The 21,380-nt window shown below is 46.7% G+C and overlaps 1 protein-coding gene across 3 annotated transcripts in view; it reads right to left on the bottom strand.

Annotated features, from left to right (window-relative positions):
- GAB2 (GRB2 associated binding protein 2) overlaps nucleotides 1-19,786 on the bottom strand; it is a 93,968-nt gene extending 74,182 nt beyond the window's left edge. For all 3 annotated transcript variants that reach the window (XR_009280657.1, XM_058864086.1, XM_058864089.1), the window contains exon 1: nucleotides 19,651-19,786. Coding sequence is in view for 2 of the 3 variants with exons in the window: in XM_058864086.1 (XP_058720069.1) it covers nucleotides 19,651-19,722 (72 nt within the window). In the remaining variant the exon portion in view is untranslated. The remainder of the gene's footprint in view (nucleotides 1-19,650) is intronic.
- Nucleotides 19,787-21,380: the final 1,594 nt, after the last annotated feature.

The following is a 21,380-nucleotide window of genomic DNA, read 5'->3' as shown; positions in this document are numbered from 1 at the left end:
TGGACACATGTTTTTCTGCTCACTTGAGCTAAACCTCCTCCACAATTTTTCCTTTCGCCAAATGTTTCTGAGGGGGAGTGCTGGAAAAATAAACTCCCCTGGCGCGGTGGGACGCAGGCGGGTGGCCAGGCTGATCCGAGTCCCGGGGGCTGACAGCCACGGGCAAACCTCTGGGAGCCCCTTCCCAGTCCTCTCTGCAGCACAGGCTGTCAGCTGGGAGACATTTACTGGGAACAAGTGCCTATTGTCCCCTGTCAAGACTGAGAGGCAACTCAGTGGGATAAAAATATAATCAAGTGGAATTTCAGCCTTCCTTTTTGTCCTCTTGGCTTTACTCTTACTCTCAAGTCTGCATAAAGCCCCAGCATTGGTCCTTCTGCCTGCCTTGCTTTTAAACCTAGATAGGCAGCTTTGAAATGACACCTTGAGAAAATTATTATCATTATCATCTCCAGAAACAGGTCTCTCCTATTATTACTATTATTTTTCCCTTCTTTGCCTTGCAGCACTGCTCCAGCCCACTGTAGGCTGGGGGTTTTGGATGGCATAATGGGGATGGTTACAAGATTGAAGGTGGCAGGAAAGTTGCCAGGTTTGCTGGAACAAAGACCTGGGTAGTACCTGGTTTCCAGGGCACAGCTGAAGTAGTTCAAAGCAAGCATGTGTCAATGATTGCAAGGTCCATACTGCCTCTTGGGATGAAATCACGGGCAGCCCTGTTGGGGCATGCCTACAGCTGATGCCCATCTGGTTTCTTTGGTGCTTCTGATTCCCCATGTGGGATAAATACACCAGTTTCTCCAAGGCAACGGTTCCTGTGATCCTTGCATGACATTTGTTGCACATATGCCAACTAATAATAATAAATATGCTAGCACTATTGCTGAAAGGATACACAGAGCAATAAAAAACAAACAACACTTAGGAAGGACAAGGAGAATAAAAGATGGCAAAGGAAAGCAGTAGCATGGAGTTAATGATCTGAGATCAAACTGGAGGAACTAATGGCCTTTTTTTCACAATCTAGTTAAGTGTGCAAATATTGAAAACCTTCTTCATAAACCTCCAGCAGGGAAACACACAGCAAGTCCAACAAGTGAAGTAAAAATTAGCAGCCCCCTCCCCTAGGAAAACTGGGACATCGGTAGAAGCTGGTTCATAAATTGGCCACAAGGATAAAAAACACCTATTATTTCCAAAACCCTGCTGCAGGATGAAAGAGGGTCCCGAGCAGACATGAAACCCCTGCATCCCTAGAGGCCAAATTCTACTCAGGCTCCACAGCATCTGCCCCGTCCTCTTTTCCCCACAGCTCCCTCCCCAGGTGCCTGGGAATGGTGATGGTCAAAGACTCTGCAATACACAGGCACCTTGGAGGCATTTCAAGCCAGATGAGGACGCCAAGCACGATTAGTTTTACTTCCAGCAGACAAGGCCCTCCCCACTGTTGAAAATAAACCCATAGAGGCTAATTCAGTGTGCCACAACAATCCATCCAAGCAGACTGGTGTTTCATGCTCTGTATCCCTCAGTCCTGAAGTTGGACCAGGCATGCAGTTGAGAAGCAGCTGCTACGTGCAGATTGCCATCCTCACCTTGCTCCAAAGCATCTGCACTTTCAATCAGTCCTCCTTACAGCTGGTTCCTTTTATTTTTAGTGTGTCTGTCATTAAACAAGCCTCATTAATGCAACAGGAAGATGAGCTTCACCTCAATTTTGTTTAATGCTGTGAACCAGCAAGTCTTAGATTGCATGGGAGGAGGCGAGGACTTTGGGAGCATCCTTGGGCCCATGCTGCCCAAAGCATGTCCCAAGGAATCCCCAGCAGCAGGCAGAGTCTCCAGTTCATTTGGGGAAGATATTAAGAAGCTCTTTTTACCTTAGCAAGTATGCAAGGCAAGGTTGGATGGGGGTCTGGGCAACCTGGAAGGTATCCCTGGCCACGGCAAGGAGCTGGAACTCTATGATGTTTAATGTTCCTTCCAACCCAAACCATTCTGTGATTCTATGATACCATAAGGTATTGCTCTGACATTGACAGTCATCTGTTGATGATATTCCAGCACTGGAGCTAAGTGTGGTGATTTCTACACAGAGTGAAAAGACAGATAACATGAAGGCTGGTCTCTGGGAAAGCTGATGCAGAAACCAGATTCACTGAACAGAAAAAATGCCACTACTGCTTGGCTGGAAGCAATGAGATTTGTGGGGTCTTTTTCTGCATCCTTTTCTGGGAAGAATAGGCATCCTTTTCTGGGAAGGCCAGCTTTTAAAAAAATTAAAAAAGCAGGCACAGCAGTTCCGAGCTCCCCAGAACCTTCTGTGCTTTTCTGGATGGTCTTCACTATGCAAATATGACTTTCTAAACTTTTTTGGGTACCACTACATAAATGATTTTTCGCTGCAAACCTTTATGGTTACAGACCCAAATTCTGACTGTTGTGGCAAAGAACAAGATTTACCACACATGCACACATGCAACTGCAGCTTATGTTTGTAAAGGACCACAAGACCACCACCTTCACTTTTTCAAAGGATCGTTCACAGGTCACAGCAAATAAAATTTGGACCTGAAGCTTTGCTGAGGTGAAGGCTGCACTGACCCAAAAGAAATCAGCCTCATCTCCACTCCCAGCATGTTGAAGCCAGGTGGCACTTGCTAGATTTACTCTCCTGACAGTTGAGATTTGGTTCAGTTTAGTAAATATAAGCTTGATGGAGCGATCAGTCCTCCATGTCCTTGTTATCCCCAAGCCAAGAAAATGACTGGGAGTACTGTTCCTCGTAATGCAGCAAGGTCCCTGAGAGCCCGTGCCACCATAAACCCTGTCCATGAGCCCCATCCATTCCATGGGTGCTCACAGGACTCTCCTGCACATTTAAAACGTACTTTTTAGATTGAGACCCCCACACAACACCACACAGACTGAAGCTTCTCACACTACCACATGCTTCACTGGCTGCCACAGAATAGCTGAAAGTATTTGAAAACAGCAATTAAGCATTTCTGAAGTTTGGCAGTGGGTTTATGTCAGCCAGGAACTGAGAACTGGTCTCCAAAAGTTATTGTTTGATTTATTTCAAGAAGAACAAAGGAAACTATAGAGGACACATAGCTTATGGAGAGCAGCACACAGCAGAGCTGGACCACAATCTCAGTATTGCTCTGGCATTGATACTCATCTGTTGATGATATTTGACCAGCACTGGAGGGAAGTGTGGTGAATTTTATGCAAAATGGAAAGATGGAGCAACTTGAAGGCTGGTTGAGGCACTTTCAGCTTAGAAGCAAACTCACACTTGCATGCAACAGGCAATAAACTCAATCTGCTAAGAAAAGCAAAGACAGGCTGTGTAAACTGAAAATGCCACCAGCAAGCAAACTCCAGCCCTGAGGCCCTTCTTGCTGCTCTTAAGTTTAAAAGCAATGACTGAATTTTAAAACCTCATTTGCTTCAGTGCTCTAGGACCTGGCTTTTTATTATGAAATGGTAGAAAAGGACAGAAAAATACAAAAACATAATCACCCTTCCTTTTAGTTTAATAACAGCCCCCAAACCACTCAAAGCACTTGAAACTGGTGAGATAACTGTCCTTGTTTCAGAGAGGACGGGTGTGGGTGGCACCTCCCAGCACGGGAGGGGACGTTTGTATTGGCAGCCGAGGCAGAAAGCCTCCACACAACCTAGGGAAAAGGACAAAAATGAAAGAAAGAAATAAAGAAAAAAAAACCCACCCAGCAAATAAACAAAAGCATTCCTAATAAACTGGAAATGTCATACTACATCAGGGATCACAAGACTGAGCCCAGAAAGGTCCAAGTGGTAAGAACATGCTGTTAAAAACAGATGGGAAAAACAAGCCGGGAAAGGTTGAGACTGTGTTTCTAAACTTCTGTTCCCAACACGGCTTTTAGAGCTGGTGCTGGTGTGGCTGGGGAGGCAGCGGGGTGAATTACCAGCTGTCTGCATCATCCCAATAGTCCCTGTGGAAACCTTATTAGCAGGAGGATGGGGGAAAGAGTTTTACGCTAAAATTCCTATCCAACAACTTTGGAAATGTAGATTTTTCCAGCTTCCTAAGCACAGGCTCACCACATGGGAGTCAGGTTAATAATACTGCTTTTTAAAATTTTAGCCTTGGTTTTGTGGAGTCCTGCTTGGAATGGGATTTGCTCCTCACAGCATGGCTGTGTCCAGGCAGAGGTTGAGGCTGGGTTTCTGGGATTCTCTGCAGCACATGGGGATGGCCATGTCAGCCTTTCTGTGCTCATTCCTACTCATCTTAAGAGAGCCTTACAGAGGCAGCTCCACTCAGTGCCATAAAACCAGGTGCTCAGCAACCAAAATACAAGTCACGTGCTGGGAAAAGTGTGTTCGTGCTGACAACCCCCTAAAGGTTACACATTATATGAAAAGGAGAAAGGAAGACTAAAATAAAATGGACAGGTGAGGGTACCAAAACATGCAGCCTGCAGAGAGCTGTGCAGAGGATACCTCTGTGCCTGCCACCTCGTCCCAAAGGTGACTGGAGATGAAGCTCCTGATGACAAACTCCTGAGATAGACCAGATGGTACCAGCTGTTCCCTGAGACATTCAGAGGCCTTTCAATGCAACAAAGTAATAAAGTTTATTGTTCTAGAGAACATTTTGTATGTAACTCCTTCCCCCAGTCCAGAGCACATGAAGCTGGAGCCAATACAGCTCTGCATGCACAGGGACCTGTTTGGGGTCCACAATTTTCAGATGCACTCAAGCCAAAATCTATTATTCAGAGAAAGAGGGTCTATCCTGGAAGAACTCAAATACTTTTGAGCTCCACCACCTGGAAGATCTCAAAAGTATTTGTAAATATTGGGGTTTGGCTCAAGTGCCTTTTTATGCAGGAAGAGTGTGGGGGAGAACACTTTTTGAAGCACAAACCAAATGCTATTCTGAAATTTAACAAGTTTGACTGATTTGCTCTATTGTTTTGCATTCCTTCATGCTTTAGGCTCCAGAAGATGCCTAAATATCCAAGTGCACAGACTGCCAGCAGAGCTTTTCCAGCCCAGCAGGAAGTAGGAGATATCTTCAGGGAAAGCCTATTTTTGGAGAGCTATCCAATTCTCAACTAAGCCCTCAAACTTTTTGTTGTTATTATTTGGATTAAGACAGCAGAGTGGGAGAGCTGAGGCATTCCCACAGCAGATCACATCACTCACACTCCTTGTTCTCAGTGCTGGAAGAGGGATTTTGTAGAGATGCAGAGCATGGCTGGAAGTCCAGGGCTAAGATCCTGGGGTTTTTTTTGAGGTCCTGAGCTGATACTCAGATCACCTGGACACTCGGATGCAGTTGTGTTTAAATTTCAAAAGCAAGTTCTTAGTTCTGAACAACTTATCCTGTGTGAAGCCAAGATGGATGGAGAAGACTATTTTCTCTTTTACCTGAAGCACTCAAAGTGAAAAACATGTATATAACAAAGAATTGCTTTACAGTAACTTTTCACATTACCCAAGATGTCTGTAGAATCAGCAGCCAAGAGCAGGACACCTCAGAGCCCCCCTGCTGAACAACTAGATTATGCTAAATTAATTGCAACATCCAGTATTGGGTTTTATTATTCCTTTTACAACTCTTATTTTATATGTAAAAAAACATTTAATAGCCATCCCTCAGCTTATTCCTTAAGATTAATAAATCGAAACAGAAACACTGAGGAGTATGCAAAAAAAAAAAAATACTAAAAGCCCCTTGGCTGAATTTAATTTGTATTAGAATCCTTAGTCACGATGGAAATGTATTTATAACCACAAACCTCCGCTAAATTATCTTAACAGCCTCTAGCTGTTGCACTGATGGCTGAAACAGCACAGTAAATTACTGTCTCACCGTACAAAATTATACACATCGCTATTACACCATGTTTCAGTCCCAGCCACTCAAAAGCAGAGCAGATTTATTCTAATTACCCAACTGAGCTCACCCACCAGCACACACATGTGCCCTGCCACATGTGTACTCCCCAAACTGAGTAAATCCACCGATTCTGGCACAACAGCCCTGCCCAGCACACAACAACCACTCACCTTTTCCCCCTCCTTTCCCACGTCTGACTTTCCACTCATCAGGTTTTCCTGTCGGGCAGCTGGACTGAGTTTTTAAACAGGATGAATTCACTCCTAACCTTATGCAATGAACTTCAAGGCAAGGCACGCGTGAGAGAACTTGGCTCAGGAAACCTGGGATTTCTCAGCACGAGACTGCAGGGACTGAGCAAGCTGGGATGCAGCTTAGAAATGGGAAGATGAAGATGAGACTGAAGGATGTTGGTGACTGGTTCCCAGCTCTGTGACAGACTTGTTGCAAGCTCTACAACATTCACTTAGTCCCTGTACACTGTAATTTCCTACTTATAAGGCAGGACCAGTAAAGATCCAATAGTCTGGTGAGCAACCTGGTAGCCCTGGGGTGGAAAGGTTGGAAATTCAGTCAGTGCCCAATCTCTTGTGCCGACTCTTTCCTTTGTTGGGATGGGCAAAGCTAAAATAACTTGTGTTTACAACCCATCTCAGTGTTATAATGCCAAGAACCTGGAATATTCAGGGTAGGTGTATGAGTATTAGTGAGAGTTCAAAGTGCAAGGACCAGAGCCTGGGGGAAAGAAAATGAACCCAAGCCCAGGCCACACCACTCAGCTTTGGGGACAAAAAGGATAAAGGTGGGAAAATGGAAGAAGCAGATATGATTATATCCAGGAATATAAACTGACCAGGAATAAATGTCTGAGCTACAACTTGAAGAGCACCACAGCCACATTTCTGATTTTGCTTGGGTGTCTTGTTTTCCATCAAAGCAGTATTTTGTTGGGTATTTTTTTTTTTTGGTTGGTTTGCGTGTATCTTTGTTTTTAAATATATACTACAAGTCAAAAGTCTCCCACGCTTTGAAGGAAAGAAATCCAAGGTTTTGACCTGGCCCTTCCACACTGACAAAGAAGAATTGAACCATGCCTAAATTACAGCTGACTCAGCAGCAATGTGCACAGCAGAGGGGAACGCAAACCCCAAACATGTCATTCTGGCTTCTCACCTTCCTCCACAACCTGAGCTACAGTTGGTTAGTGGGAGGCTCCAGGTACAAAGAAATGAAAAGAACAGGCTTTAAAAGCTCTTCCTAATTACAAATGCAAATCTTCAAGCTTGTCCTTCCCAAGTGGTACTCAACAGCTCAATTCTATCTGAAATTCCAAGCATGTCAGAGCAGCAGGTGCACCCCGCAAGCCTTAATGACAAAATTTAACATGACTAAGTTGGTCATGGCAGACTGTCCCAAGAAGTAAGATGGACAGAGAAAAATCACCACTAGAACATTGTCATGAAACACCCTACTTTACCAAGAACTCATAAAAAAGCCTCATGAACAACCTATACATTGCACAGGTCAAGATTTGCATTATTTCTCCTTTTCAGCCCCAGCCCAGAGCAATGCATGAGGCCCAAGACAAACACTCATTGTCAACTCCCTGTGAACATCCAACACACACTCCTGAGCACTGGATATTTAGTGAAACACTGTCCATGACACCAACCCCTAACACGCTCTGCCTTCTGCTGCATGTGAGGCGCCTTCAGTATTAAAGAAACCCAAACAAATGAACTTTGCAGGCAACCTTTTTCCTCTACACATGACTTTGTCTTCAAATCTTGCTCCTCAATGCACCTCCCAGTGACAGCACATGATACATCAGCCCATCTGCATGCCAGCTGGCTGTACTGTTTTGATGCTAGAAAGAGTGTACTGATTGATTGCCAGTCGAAGCCTCAGCCAACATGTTTTGCAAGTGTTTGATACAATGGCCTGAGCCCTTCAGGCCCTCGCTCCATTGGGTTCACTTTGAAGGGAGCAGCTGAAAATGGCTTTGGGAGTAACTCTGTGGCTATGGTGCTAGATTTAGCTAGTCTTGGACTAATGCTCACCCCATTACAGGTGGAAATTCTCTGTAAAGGAAAGGAGAGAGCCCTATCTCTTGGAAAGACAGATCCTCAACTGTTTGACTGCTTTAAACCTCAAAATAACAATTTTGTTCCTTTTCAGTGTTTTCTTCATGCTATCAACTTCTAAGATTACAGATATTCACATTATTCATATCTCATCTACTTTATAAGGTGCAAATTCAGCATTGGTAGGAAGGATACAGCTTCTCCCCCATCACATATCAATAGCAGAGTCAGAACTTGCTGAAGATCTTATAAACTTCAACATCTGCGGCCTGCTCCCCTACTGTGTTTGATGCCAAGGGGTCAGACACATCTGGTCACCTCTCCCAAGCACAAATCTCACCTCTCTAAGAGCAGGTTCCAAGATGGGATGGGACATCACCCTCTTTGGAGATGTGCCAAACGCTTTGGGCCACTTCCCGAAGAAGGACCCTGGGGTGCTCACATAAGAAGTCCCACAAGCCAAGCTGAAATGCTGTCCCCCCTCTGCATGGACAGCAGCCCTGAGGACTTTTATCAGGGCACTTTCTCGTTCACTTTCCTTAGAAGGTGGCTGTCCTTCGCCGCTTTGGAGGCCTGTTGTATAAAGCTTTCCCAGGCTCCTAATCACTCTCATCACCCTTCCCCAAAGATGCTGGTGTCAGGGGTCCACCCACACACATATTGCTGCAGGATAAAGTCCTGATTGCTGTCAGGAAAACTTCCTGCTCCCTGTCCTGCCTCACTCTATGCATACAGAGGGCTCAGAGAAGGACCTGAACAGAAAAGGCTCAGTTAAAACCTCAACTGACAGTTTTGAAGCCTTGAGCGGGAACCAGCCTACATAATTTCTCAGCATCTCCTTCTGGTCAGGACAGCTAAAAGGACCCCTGTCAGTCCATACACCTCATATCCTCTGCATCGCTTCTTTTTTTTTCCTTTCAGTTATATTATTTATTTATTCCCTCCCCCAAAGGCTTTAAGGAGCCATGATCACACAGTGCCCACTGTCTGCACGGCTGCCCCTGTGGATAACATAAGGCCATGCTGGAGGTAGCAGTGGGGCTCAGCTGCCAGCTCTGTGCCCCTCTCTCCTGCCACCCTGGCCCTGTGCCCTGACCCCCAAAACAATGAGCTCTTCTATTCACCACAGCCTGCTGGAAACTCCGGCCTGACATTACGTGTGGTGGACAGTGGGTGAGGCAGGCAGGGAAGGCGAGACGGGGGGAGAACACAAGCCTCAAGTCATCGATTCTTCTTGGGTCAAAGCAAACAAGGTTTTCCCGGGAGCTTCCTATCTGGAGGGAGCTATTTAGGAACAACACAGTGACCCAGAATCAAAGGAGCTGTGTCTAGTATTGATGGCATGGAAGAAGAGTGGCTGTTTTATGCTGTCCATCAGCCAGACGGGGCATTTACAGAGGGGCATTTATGGAAAGAGCATGGAGAAGAAAAGGCTCTGGGGAGACCTCTTTGTGGACTTCCAGTACTTAAAGAGAGCTTATAAAAAAGGGAGAGTGAGTTTTCACACAGGCACATAGTGATAGGAAAAGGGGGAAGAGTTTTAAACTAACAGAGGAGAGATTTAGATTAGACATTAGGAAGAAATTCTTGACCGTGAGAGTGGTGAGGCACTTGGAGCAGGCTGCTCAGAGAAGTGGTGGATGCTCCATCCCTGGAAGTGTTCAAGGCCAAGTTGGATGGGGCTCTGAGCAACCTGGTCTAGTGGAAGGTGTCCCAGTCCACGGCAGGGGGTTGGGACTAGATGATCATTAACGTTGCTTCCAGCCCAAACCACTGTGATTCTATGGCTTACTGCGCTTGCCCCTTCCTGTGCTGGATGGCTCTCAAGCACAGCACCTGTGGGCAAGCAGTGTGAGAAGAAAGGAGATCTGGAGCTGCTGATGTGGCCTCTACAGGAGTGGTATGGGAGACTTTTAAATGGAGAAGCAACCAACAAAACTCTGAATTGCATAGCCAACCTTCCCTTTTTCATGGGGCACAGTTTCAAGCCAAGAGCATCCAGAGACCAGTAAAACCACATATTCTCCCCTTCAAATTAAAAAAAAAAAAAGCCAGAAGATCCTTAAATAAATATGTGGATGAAGATCTGAAGAACAGATCGGTAGCAATGACTAACAACCCCATTAAGTATTGTTACTTGAAATTACTATGAGATAAAAAAAATGCAGACAAAGGAAAGCATTGTCCAGTTCAACAGCAGCACCCGGTACCAAAGCTCCCATGTATGTGCAACACAGCTCTTCAAAGCTGAAGGTTTAAAAGACACCCCAGTGCCACCAGTAGAGAGGAGAGAAATGAAAGCTTAGTAGTCACTTTTGGAAACGAGACATAATCCCTGGCTGGAGATTATGTTAAGTGGCCAGAAAGTGGATTTAGCAAGTCAACTTGCAATTTTTGGCAGCCACATGAAAAGTCCATTGGCTTATTCTGAAGGTCAGTGAGGAACCAGAATGGACGAGGCAGCAGCTGGGATCATCAGCAAAACTTAATCACTGAAAATCCATGAAATTCAGGAGGCCGCAAATCTTTGACTCAGAATGTTATTTCCATCTTACCATATGGATGCGGGACCTGGAACTCCACCAAAGAAATGTCTAAATGCCTTCCAAAGCAAGCGCCTTTGGAAAACACCAGGTTTAAATGGAATAAGATGCATAACAAGTACTGAAATGCTATTAAGGCAGTATCTTCGATCCAGAAGACATTACGGAAATAGTTTGGATGTGTCCAAAAGGCGTGGAGAAGCAAAAGAAAGAATAAATAATAATTAAAAAAAAACCAACCAGAAGATAGTTCAGTCAATAGATTTTCATTTCTGTCAACAGATTATTATTTCTGTAACAGCGAGAACAAACATACAGCATTTAAAAATTTAGAGGTCATGTGAAGTCTGGAGTAGGCAGAGACAGAAAAGCTTTTGAAGCAACAGAAAAGAAGTAATCTGAACACTTAATACAGAAATGTCAAAGAGCTGTTCTCAACTGGTCCTGCTTCAAAACCAGATTTAAACTATAAATAAAAATATCCCACTTCTGGACCAAGAGAGAACTTCCTACCCCGAGCACACAACATTTTGGGGCAAGAATATTCACATTTGGATGGAGAAGTTAATTTCTAAGTATTAGTGTAATGCAGACAACCAGACTGATGCAAGATTTCCCAGATCAGAACCTTCTCCAGGAAAAGTGCACAAGAATGCAGGAAAAAAAATAGGAACCAAATACAAAAACACAAATCCAGAGATGAAATCAGCTCCCCCCTTCCCTCCCCAGGTTGCTGGATTTAGTCCAGATTCATTGGAGAAACAGGCACCGCTGGCTATCTTACACAGCAAGAAACATATGCTTCCAGCACTCAGATTTTCCTCCTGTCCTTTAAAGGCACAGCTTGCAGGCTAAAGACAGCTAAGAACATTTTTTTTCTTTGACCAAAGCTGCTTTTTAAGTATTTTTAAAAAAAAATCTATTTAAACACAGCATGTATTTAAACTGCTGTATGACTAGATAAGATTGATGACATATGTATGATGGCACTGCAGGCTTGCACACTGACCTTGAGGAAATCCTCTTTGTGCATTGCAAGGTCACGGCAGGCATGCCTTGATGCAACTGTGTATGCCTGGCAGCATGCAAATGGTATGGATCTCTTCTTCAGGTCTCAAGTCTGTTTTTTGTGAATCCACATGATGAATGTTTGCTTTTTCTGTCACTAATCACAAATAAGAAAAAAATGTGGTCACAGAATTACAGAAGATCCTGAGCTGAAAGGGATGGAATCACTGAAGTCCAGCTCCTGGCCCTACACAGGACACCCCAAGAGTCACACCACATGTCCAAGAGCACTGTCCAAATGCTTCTTGAACTCTGCCAGGCTTGGTGCTGTGACCACTGCCCTGGGGAGCCTGTTCCAGTGCCCAATCACCCTCTGTGTGAACTAGGAACTTTCCTAATACTTAGCCTAAACTTTCCCTGACACAGCCTCATGCCGTTCACTTGGTCCTGTCACTGGTGACCACAGAGAGATCAGTGCCTGCTCCTCTGCTTCCATAGTAGTTGCAGACCTCAATGAAGTCTCCCCTCAGTCTCCTGTTCTCCAGGCTGAACAGACCAAGTGCCCTCAGCTGCTCCTCATAAGGTTTCCCCTCCAGAGCCTTCACCATTTTCATGGCCCTCCTCTGGATGCTCTCTAATGGTTTTGTATCTTTCATACACTGCGGCACCCAGAACTGCCCCCAGCACTGGAGGTGAGGCTGCCTCAGTGCAGAGCAGAGCAGAAGAATCCCCTCCCTTGCCCAGCTGGCCATGCTGGGCCTGATTCTCTCCAGGACACAGCTGCTCCTCCTGGCTGCCAGGGCACTGCTGACTAACTCAACTTCTGTCCACCAGGACCCCCAGGTCCCTTTCCATGGCGCTGTTCTCCAGAATCTCATTCTCCAGGCTGTCCATACATCCATGATTGACCCATGACAGGTACAGAATCTGGTGCTTTCCCCTGTCAAATTTCATGTGGTTGGTGATTGCCCAGACCTCTAATTCGTCCAGATCTCTCTGCAGAGAGATCCTCTCTGCCTTCGAGGGAGTCAACAGCTCCTCTCCACTCATTATCCTCAACAAACTTACTTAGTATCCTTTTGAGTCCTGCACCCAAGTAATTTTTTAACATGTTGAAGAGCACTGGCCCTAAGACTGAATCCTGCAGAACTCTGCTAAAGATCAGTCACCAGCCATGTTCTACCCTGGCTCCATCTATAGAGCCTCCCACATTCTCTGCCAATTTGCTGTGGTTTAACCCATGATAACCACATGATAACCACAAAGCTGGTTTCACTTGGCAGCAAGGTGGAGGAGCTACGCAGAATGGCAGCAAAATGTCTTTCAGCTCTACTGCTGCTCTATGGGCACCCTGAAGTAAATAAAAATATCTCTCTCATTTCTTCCACCTCCTGAGATACATTTTGTCATCACTGTAAGATGCTGAAAAATCCACCTAAGCATTATGATAGGAAAGTGAGACTTTACAGGAATACTGAAAGGAAGGGCTATTTATATTAAAAGCAGTAATTTCCAAACCTTTTGGATCAACTCATCAAGAGAAACCCTTGATGACCTTGGCATCCTGATCATCTAAATCCCTGATAGATTTATTACGTACCTCTCTGGACCAGCTGCAATCTGTTTCCACAGCTTCACACATCCTCAGAAGCTTGTGGGCAGCTCAGAAGCCCCTGGCTCAGGTAGAAACCATAAAGCCAAGGTGAGTTTCCAGCTGTGAGAATGACCCTGAACACAAGTGCAGACAAATCACTGACTTGCTCCATGCCTTGGTTTCCCCATCAGACCAGACTTTCAGGGCAGATGTGGTCTCCCCAAATACAGGACATGGAGCCCCAGACACCTCAGCTGCTACTGTAAAACAGATAAATAATTTTTGTTCTGCCTTTGAGTCATTACTATAAATTATGTGCTTCAGTCTGGTAAACACTTTTGCACCATGTCTTCCATCTGATAGTTGCTAAAAGAAAAAGGGAAAAAATAGTTTCAGTATCACTTCTGCTCTCTTTCAAAGAGAAATACAGCCGGCTTCCTCGCACTATTTCCTTAAGTATTGTCTTTCTTACGTTCAATCTGTGCTTTTCCACCATCAATCTTTTACATCCACTGTGGACTGCCAGGACAATCAGCCAACTCTGAAGTCATGACAGATAGCTGAGGATTCACTCAAGCTGTCTTAGCAAAGACAAAGCACCAGGAAAATACACCAAGTTCACCCCCCACACAACACATGGACTCCTTACTTCTGTGGGCATGTCCACCACAATTGATGCAATGCCTCAGAACATGCACGGGTTAGTCCTGACCAAACCAGTTCGGGTTTCAGCAGCTGAAAAGCTACCCCATCACATGTGTTGGCATCAAACAAAACAAAGACCATCCACCTTCACAGTGAGCTGGGCTACAACAGCTCTACTGCTTCTGAGATTCATGGCTCCACGTTCCACCTTACAGAGGTGTAAGAAATGTTGGGTTAGAAGCACCTCGGGAGGTTTCTAGTCCAGCCTTGCATCTGAGGTGTCACTAGATCAGGTCAGTTTGAATTTTCTCTAGACAAGTCCTGAAAACCTCCAAAGACTGAGACCCTTAGCCTCTGTGGGAACCTGTTCCTTTACACCATGACCCCCTTACTGGAGGGGCTTTCCTAAGACCCAACCTGAACCTACAAAGCTGGGTTGTGGTTGTTGCTCCGTATTTTGTCACCTTCTACAATCAAGAAAATTTGACTCCATTGTTCAAATAACCATCATTCATGTATCTGCCTGTTACTAGATCACAATGATCATGATGACAATACATCACCACCTGACAGTTTCCAGAAAATGCTACAGTGGGCAAAGAAATGCAGCCCCACACTCAAAATAAACAGTGACCCCAAAAGGAGGTTGTAGGGAAGAGGTCATGTGTTTTGACTCATCAGCAATAACGCAGCAGAGAAACAAGTTAGAGAGCAGGACCTTTGTGCAGCATTGCACAAGAGAGCTGGTATAGCAGGAGTGCTGGCAAGCACTGCCTTTGCAAGCAAAATGCACCCCCTGACCTGCAAAACCTTCTCTGGTGGAGCAAGTGTTCATACCTCCTCTGAATCATGGGGCAGATAACAATAGCTAAAATATATGATGGTCTTTTGGAATCAAGCTGGGAGATTAAATGGGAGGAGCAGGGTGCAGCAATGCAGTTTGACAGATGGAATAAGTGCAAACTCATGGAGTTCAGTGCAGTCAAAACTTTCTACAAAGAACTTGTCAGGACTTCTCCGAGTCCCATCAGAAGATCCAGGTGACATAATTGGTGCCCTTAAGCCTCTTACCTATGCCTCCCTACATCCAGGCTCAAAATCCATAAATTCACCTAAACCAGCACTGGAAGGAACTTCTGGAGAATTTGTCAAATTTATTCCACTGCCTCAAAACAGATTCAGCTCTCTGAAGTGGAGTTTGGCTAACCTCACTTCAGAACTGCCACAATGAAGACTCTAAGCCCAACCCAAACCATCTGTTCCACTGCTCCACTCCTCTGGCAATCAGAGGTTAGGAAGTTTTTCCTACACTTGTTTCCCTTGCTGCAGTTCAAGCTCAGCACTTCTTGGCCTCCAATCACCAGCCACGAGAACAGTTTACCCCCTTCCCCTTTACAGCTACCTTTGGCGTCCTCGAGGACTGTTATTTCTCCTCTCAGCCCTCTCATCCCCAAACACCCCATTTCCTTCAGTCTTTCTGTTTTCTATATTTTTGCTCATTTTTTGGTGCTTTTCTCTGGAGTGTCTGCAACTATTTCCTATTTTTGTTAGTGGGTAGAGCATCCCGAATGAGACATGGCACAGCTGAGCATGGGAGTGACCAATTAAAACTCCTTAGAGAGAAGAGGAAAAAAAGGAGACAATTTTGCACAATACCTATCTTCTGCACTTTGCTGCAGAATAAAGAGATGTTATTTTTTCTCCCTCCTATAAAATTTCATCCATATCAGCACTGTGCCAAACTCCACCTGGTATCTCCACCACTTGACAGCCTATGATATCTCTGCACTAACAGTCCTACTTCAGTCCACATCCCACATTCTCATTTAAGGAGGACATCCTTACAATGCATTTTCAGGTGGGATATGAAGAGTCTACTTCAGGAACCAAAATAAGCCCTTCATCAAGGAGTTGCCCCTAGGAATAGGGCTGCAATCAGTAAATCAGCCCTTTAACCTCTTCTTACTTGTCCCATCAGAGAGGAGCAGCTCTTCCAATGACCTTGATTAAACTGCTTTTGCTTGATGTAAGAACGACATTGATGCACAAAGCCAAACCCAGATAAACCAGCTGGGCAGAAAAAAAAAACAAAACCCAAAGCACTAAAGGACTGTAAAACCTGTACACAACGAGAAGCTTTTGTTTTAGTCAGAACTGCAGACATACATCTCAGGCAGACAGAAAATACTCTGACTTCATGGTACATAAATGAGCAGGCAGAGCACACTGATCTAACGATAGGGAGCCGAGTCGCTCTACGACAGCAGTTATTTTTCACAGTGCTTCCCTGCCAGACAGTCCACCCCCGAGCCCATCGTGCCGGGCAGCGAACAGACACAAAACACTGCTCTAAACCCACGTCCAGCACAGGAAACAACAGACAGGCACGTCCAGCAGGAGAGGACCAGGAGACAGTGAGTCAGTACAGGACCAGCACAACATGCCCTGGTCTCGGCTCGTTGGTCACACAACTAAAGCCCAGGGGTTTGTTTAGGGATTGGGGTTTTTTTAAAAAAAAAATTTCACGTGTGTTCTAAGGAGGAGCTAGGAGGAGAATTAAAAGACAGTTCTGTGCTTTGTGGCTGTGCATAAGGAGATCCTTTCATGCATGAAAGTCGGAAAGGCAAAAGGTAGGGACAGGCTTTTTATTAGGGTCTGTAGCAACAGGACACAGGACAACGGTTTTAAACTGAAAGAGGGTAAATTCAGACCAGGTATGAGGAAGAAAATTTTTTTAAAACTGGGTGGGGGGGGGCCGGGTGAAAGGCGTGAAACACTGGCACAGGTTGCCCAGACAGGTGGTGGATGCTCCATCCCTGGAAACATACAAGGCTGGATAGGGCTCTGAGGAACCTAGTCTAGTTGAAGCTGTCCCTGCTCATTGTCAGGGGATTGGGATGGATGAGTTTTAAACGTCTCTTCCAACCCAAGCCATTTTATGAAGGTACAAAAACTGTTTGAAAAAAAGCAATTAAGCAAGAGGACGAGGGAGCTTGATGTCCCAAGCAGAACAGAGGTGAAAAAAAATATTTTGGTACTTCAATTACTTTTGACCTTCAATCGTTTGCTTAGCTTTCATTATCAATATTACAGTAGCATTTATAGCCAAACTGCCCAGAATCTACATGAGCCCTTGTCTGCAGCTGGGAGTCTGAAAAAGGTACACTTTGTCTCAACCTTTAAGCAATCATCGTTTGATCATTTGAATGTCCCTCAACAGAAGAGAAACAACACTGATATTTCCCAGAACATTGTACAAATAGGTCCCACAATCTCACATAAACACAATCCTCTGAAGTGAAACAGAGCAGGTATTACTGCAAATGCAAATGAATGCTGCACAGATCAGGTGGGGAGAAGAATCCCCTTTCCCAACTACCCTGGGTGAAAGTTAGAGAGAAAATTTAGTACTTTCCTCTCCTGCCATAGATTTCCTTGAAAAATAAAAGCAAAACAAAACCAGGCTTATAAAAGCACAGCACTTTAAGGACAGCATTAGCAACACACCCATGTGCAGACACATACATTTCAAATGCACTTGTCAAAGAAAAAATAAATCTATCCTCTACCCTGTGTCAATACAGCCAGAGCAGGAACTTCAAACCCCATTAGCAGCATCCTGCAGTCTGAGATTTCTCCTTTGAGGTCTCAAAGCAGAATATAAACCAAAGGTATAAGGAAAGCGGCAAAGCCAGCGATTCAGCACCTTCCCTTTGAGGCTGTACAAAAGCTGGCGTAAACCGCCTTTTGTGCACAAAAACCAAAGTCCAACCATGTGGGTTTATTGTGGACAAAGACAGGTTTTACAGGAGGAAAGTCATCACCCTCAGGCTCTGGACCAGCAAGCTGCTCTGAACTACTCTCGGGGAGAACCTGATCCACACACCAGCACCCTGAATGCACACCACAACTACATAAATACAGTATCAATAATAACACATTAAAAAGCAAAGGGACGGGGCACCACAAAGTGAGACACAGCCCAAGCTAAAGGACAACACTTTCAAATCCAGCCTCTGATGCAGGAAGCTGGTGCAACTGGTGTGACTGGAAGGGAAGTCCCACTGACCACAGCGCCAGGACCGCTCCAGTGCAGAGATCCCCTCGAGTGACATCTGCCAAGCACCGCTTCCTGCCCCGCGGAGGCTGCGTGGGATGGCCGGGCACATCTCAGCATGGCCGCATTTCCTCTTGGGGGAATGAGGATGTTTTGAAAACATAGGTGGCTTGCAAAGCACTTTGGGATGTATGTGGATGAAAAGCACTCTTATGCACATCGATAATTAGCACTAACCGCTGGCATGTCACACCCTCCATGTAGAGCATTTAGCAGATTTATTCAGCTTTTGCTGGAATGCCAGAGCACAAGCTGGATATTCAGACAGTGATGTGAGCACCCTTTCACGGGGCAGATGCTGGGGAGCTAATGATGTTTGATGAGTTAAGGCCATTGGTGACTCAGGATCAGCAATTAGTTGATTTCTGTGGGAGGAAGGTGCTTTGCTCCATTAAGCTAAAAGCATCCTCCACAGTTCAGCATGCACAAAGTCATTCTGTCCATCTCCCACAAATCCTGCCTACATTCATTAGGGGGTTGATACTTCCCACATAAACACTCAGGTTTACCTTACTGGATTCCCTAGCAGTTTCACCCCACAGCCCTGTGCCAACCCGATATTCCCTGGAAGACCCTAAGACACACAAGGAAAAGATTGCCAAGAACAACTGGACATACAGTCTAATGCAAAGGGATGTGGTACCACTGATGTACACAGGGTTGAACCCATTTTGGACAAGGCTAATAACGCTCTGTCACACATCAGACACAACCCCAGTCCTGCTCTAGCCTGCAGTATGGGACTACAGACATCCATCTCCCTCTCAAGGGTAGGCAGTGATGCTTCCATCAATCAATAACAGGCACTGGGGAGACACCAGCTGCACTTTTTCTGCCTGCCATTCCCGAAATGCACGCAGGCAAAAGCAACAGGACCAAAAGATGATCTGGCTGGTGTCTCCCCCCAGGAAGGGAGAGCATCCAGAGCCTGCATTCCAGTCATCTGAAGGCTGGCTGAAGCTGGTCATTAGCGTCAGGGAGTGGGACCCTTGGCATCCTGGGGAGCGATGTGCCGAGTCATAGGACGGCAGCGCGTTTCTGAGCGCTAATGCTCGTGGCACATGGCAGGATTGTCAGGCGGAGGACGCAAAGAACAGTTATTTCTTTCAATGAGTGGGGAATGTGACAGAGCTGGCATTTGGACCCTCTTTTTACAACTTCTTTGAAGTGTTTGATCTCAGCCGCTAACGACACAAAGGCTATCGAAGCGCTACTGGTGCTATCTTCAAAGGCTTGGGACGTTCAATGATTAATAGGAACGCTGCACGGGATGAGGGAGAGCGACTTACGGGAATGTCGGGGGGGGATCCAAGACGAGTTAGTACCTTTACTCTCTGGGACCAAGGTACTCCCAGCCTCCCCTAAAACAGCCGACTTCAAAGGCGGGGGTGTGACCGTCGCAGGTCCCGGGCGAGCCCGGCCACCGCGGGGCGCAGCCAGAGCGCCGGCCCCAGCGCCGAGTGTCCGCTCCGGCCGCGGCCGTCACCGCCCTCGCCACCACCCCGGGGCAGGCAACAACCCGGGGGGCTCGGAGATGCTCCCACTCGCCTTCCCCGAGCGGCGGGGAGCCAGGAGCGTTCGTTCCCCGCCCGGGCAAGGGGCACCCCCGCCCTGCCGAGCCTCCGCGGCGCCGGCAGAGGCGGCGGCAGGTGCACCCGGGCTGGCGGCGGGGGAGCGGGGATGGAGGCGGGGGGGGGGATGGATCCCGGCTTTCCCGGGGCCGGGGTAAGGATGAGGTAGGGTGGGCTGAGACTTACGTATCTCCGTAACTTCTTCTCCGGCGGTGACTTTCGGAGCCAGCCCGAGCACACCACCTCCCCGCCGCTCATCGCGGCAGCCGGGCGCCGCCGGGCGCTGCCTCCCGGCGCTCAGCGCCGGCCGCGCCGGCCCATGGAGGGCGGGCGGGGGTGGGTGGGTGAGCGGACGGATGGATGGATGGGTGGGTGGAGGGAGGGAAAAAGGGAGGGAGGGATGTAGGGATGGATGGGGGGGCGGCGAGCGCCTCCCCCCGCCGCCGCGGCCGCTCGGCTGCGAGCGGGGAAGCAGGAAACTGGCTCCTTCCCGGCTCACCACGCCTCCGCCCGCCCGGCGCCCCGCCAGCCCTGTTAAAGACACAAACCCCGCGGGGAGAGGGGCTGCCCGGCCCCACGCCGCCCCCGAGGGGCTGCCGCTCGTCCCTGTCCCTCCCACACTCATACAGTGCCTGTAGAGAAACTTTATCCATACCGCAGCAGGTGACCTCGTAACAGCGCAACGTTTGTTTAATTAAAAAGTACAGCTCCACCCAAACCTCTCACCCGTAAGGTTTCATCACGCCAGGACCCTTCCCCTCTCTTGATGGAAAAAGTCCTTCTCACCTCGGAAAGGCGAGGCTGGCTTTAGCCTCCCTGTGCTCAGGGGCTTGTGCCTGAGGTGAAGGTGCCGTAGGAAAACAAAGAGGTTGAGCAAGAAACAGCTAAACACCAATGATGCCAAAAACCCTCCTAGAGAAAAAAAAAATAGCAATAAAAAACCACGAGGGGAATCAATAAGAGCTTCGTATTTTATTATTGATTTTTAAGTAATGGAGCAGTGCCCACTGAAAGGGGATTTGACTGCCATTGGAGTCTCATGCAGACAAGCCGGGTTTTGTATTACAGTGTATTATACCCTGGCTGAGATTCACTATCAACTTTCAGATCTAGAAACATTGTACATCTCAAAGCCTGATCCTCTCCTCCCCAGCTCAGGCAGTAATAAAACGTCCCTCCACAGCCCTTTGAGTTGGATTATGCTCTAACCTTCCTTTCACTGCACCCTTTAAAACAAAACTTGGGCAAGGCTCCCATAAAAGCTAAGTCCTCTTAGCCCACGCTCACATGGAAAACACAACCCATTTGCTAGGGATGGATTTCTAAGACCTGTCTCTATACAACAGCTCTGCCCCAAACCTGCTCGGGCACATTGTCATCCCTGCCTCAGCTTCCCTGCCTGTCCAACCTCTGTGGGCAGGGAGGGTCCCTCCTTACATGTTTGTGCTGTAGCTGGTGCAATAACAACTTCATGCTGGCTGGATGTGCTACTGTATGTCACACAACAACAACCTTTATATAACGCCGCTCGAGAAGGGATCTTGCATCACTTCAGAGCAATAATTGCAACTTGCAGTGCCTCTGGGAGGCAGGAACACCACCTCTTTTCAAGATGGGGACAGCATGGTTAAGCCATATGTTGTTTATCATCTTTGTGAATGCATAGAGTAGGGGAATAACCCCTTATAGAACAAGTCAGTCATTTGTTAGGAATGTATTTTCTCAACAGCTTTGTTTTTCTGCCATTGAAATGCAATGGCTAAATAGGAAGATTTTTCTATCTTCTCACTACCCAAAGGAAGGGCTTGATCCTATTCCAGTGCTGGGCAATCTCTGCAGAGAGAGGCTATGCTCAGATCAGCTTGCCCATCTCTGCCAACGCAGCGTGTGCGATGGGCTGAGAGCAGGGGAGGATG

The sequence above is a fragment of the Poecile atricapillus genome, chromosome 1 (assembly GCF_030490865.1).
Source record: "Poecile atricapillus isolate bPoeAtr1 chromosome 1, bPoeAtr1.hap1, whole genome shotgun sequence".
NCBI lineage: Eukaryota > Metazoa > Chordata > Aves > Passeriformes > Paridae > Poecile > Poecile atricapillus.
This window is presented reverse-complemented; position numbering and strand designations above follow the sequence as displayed.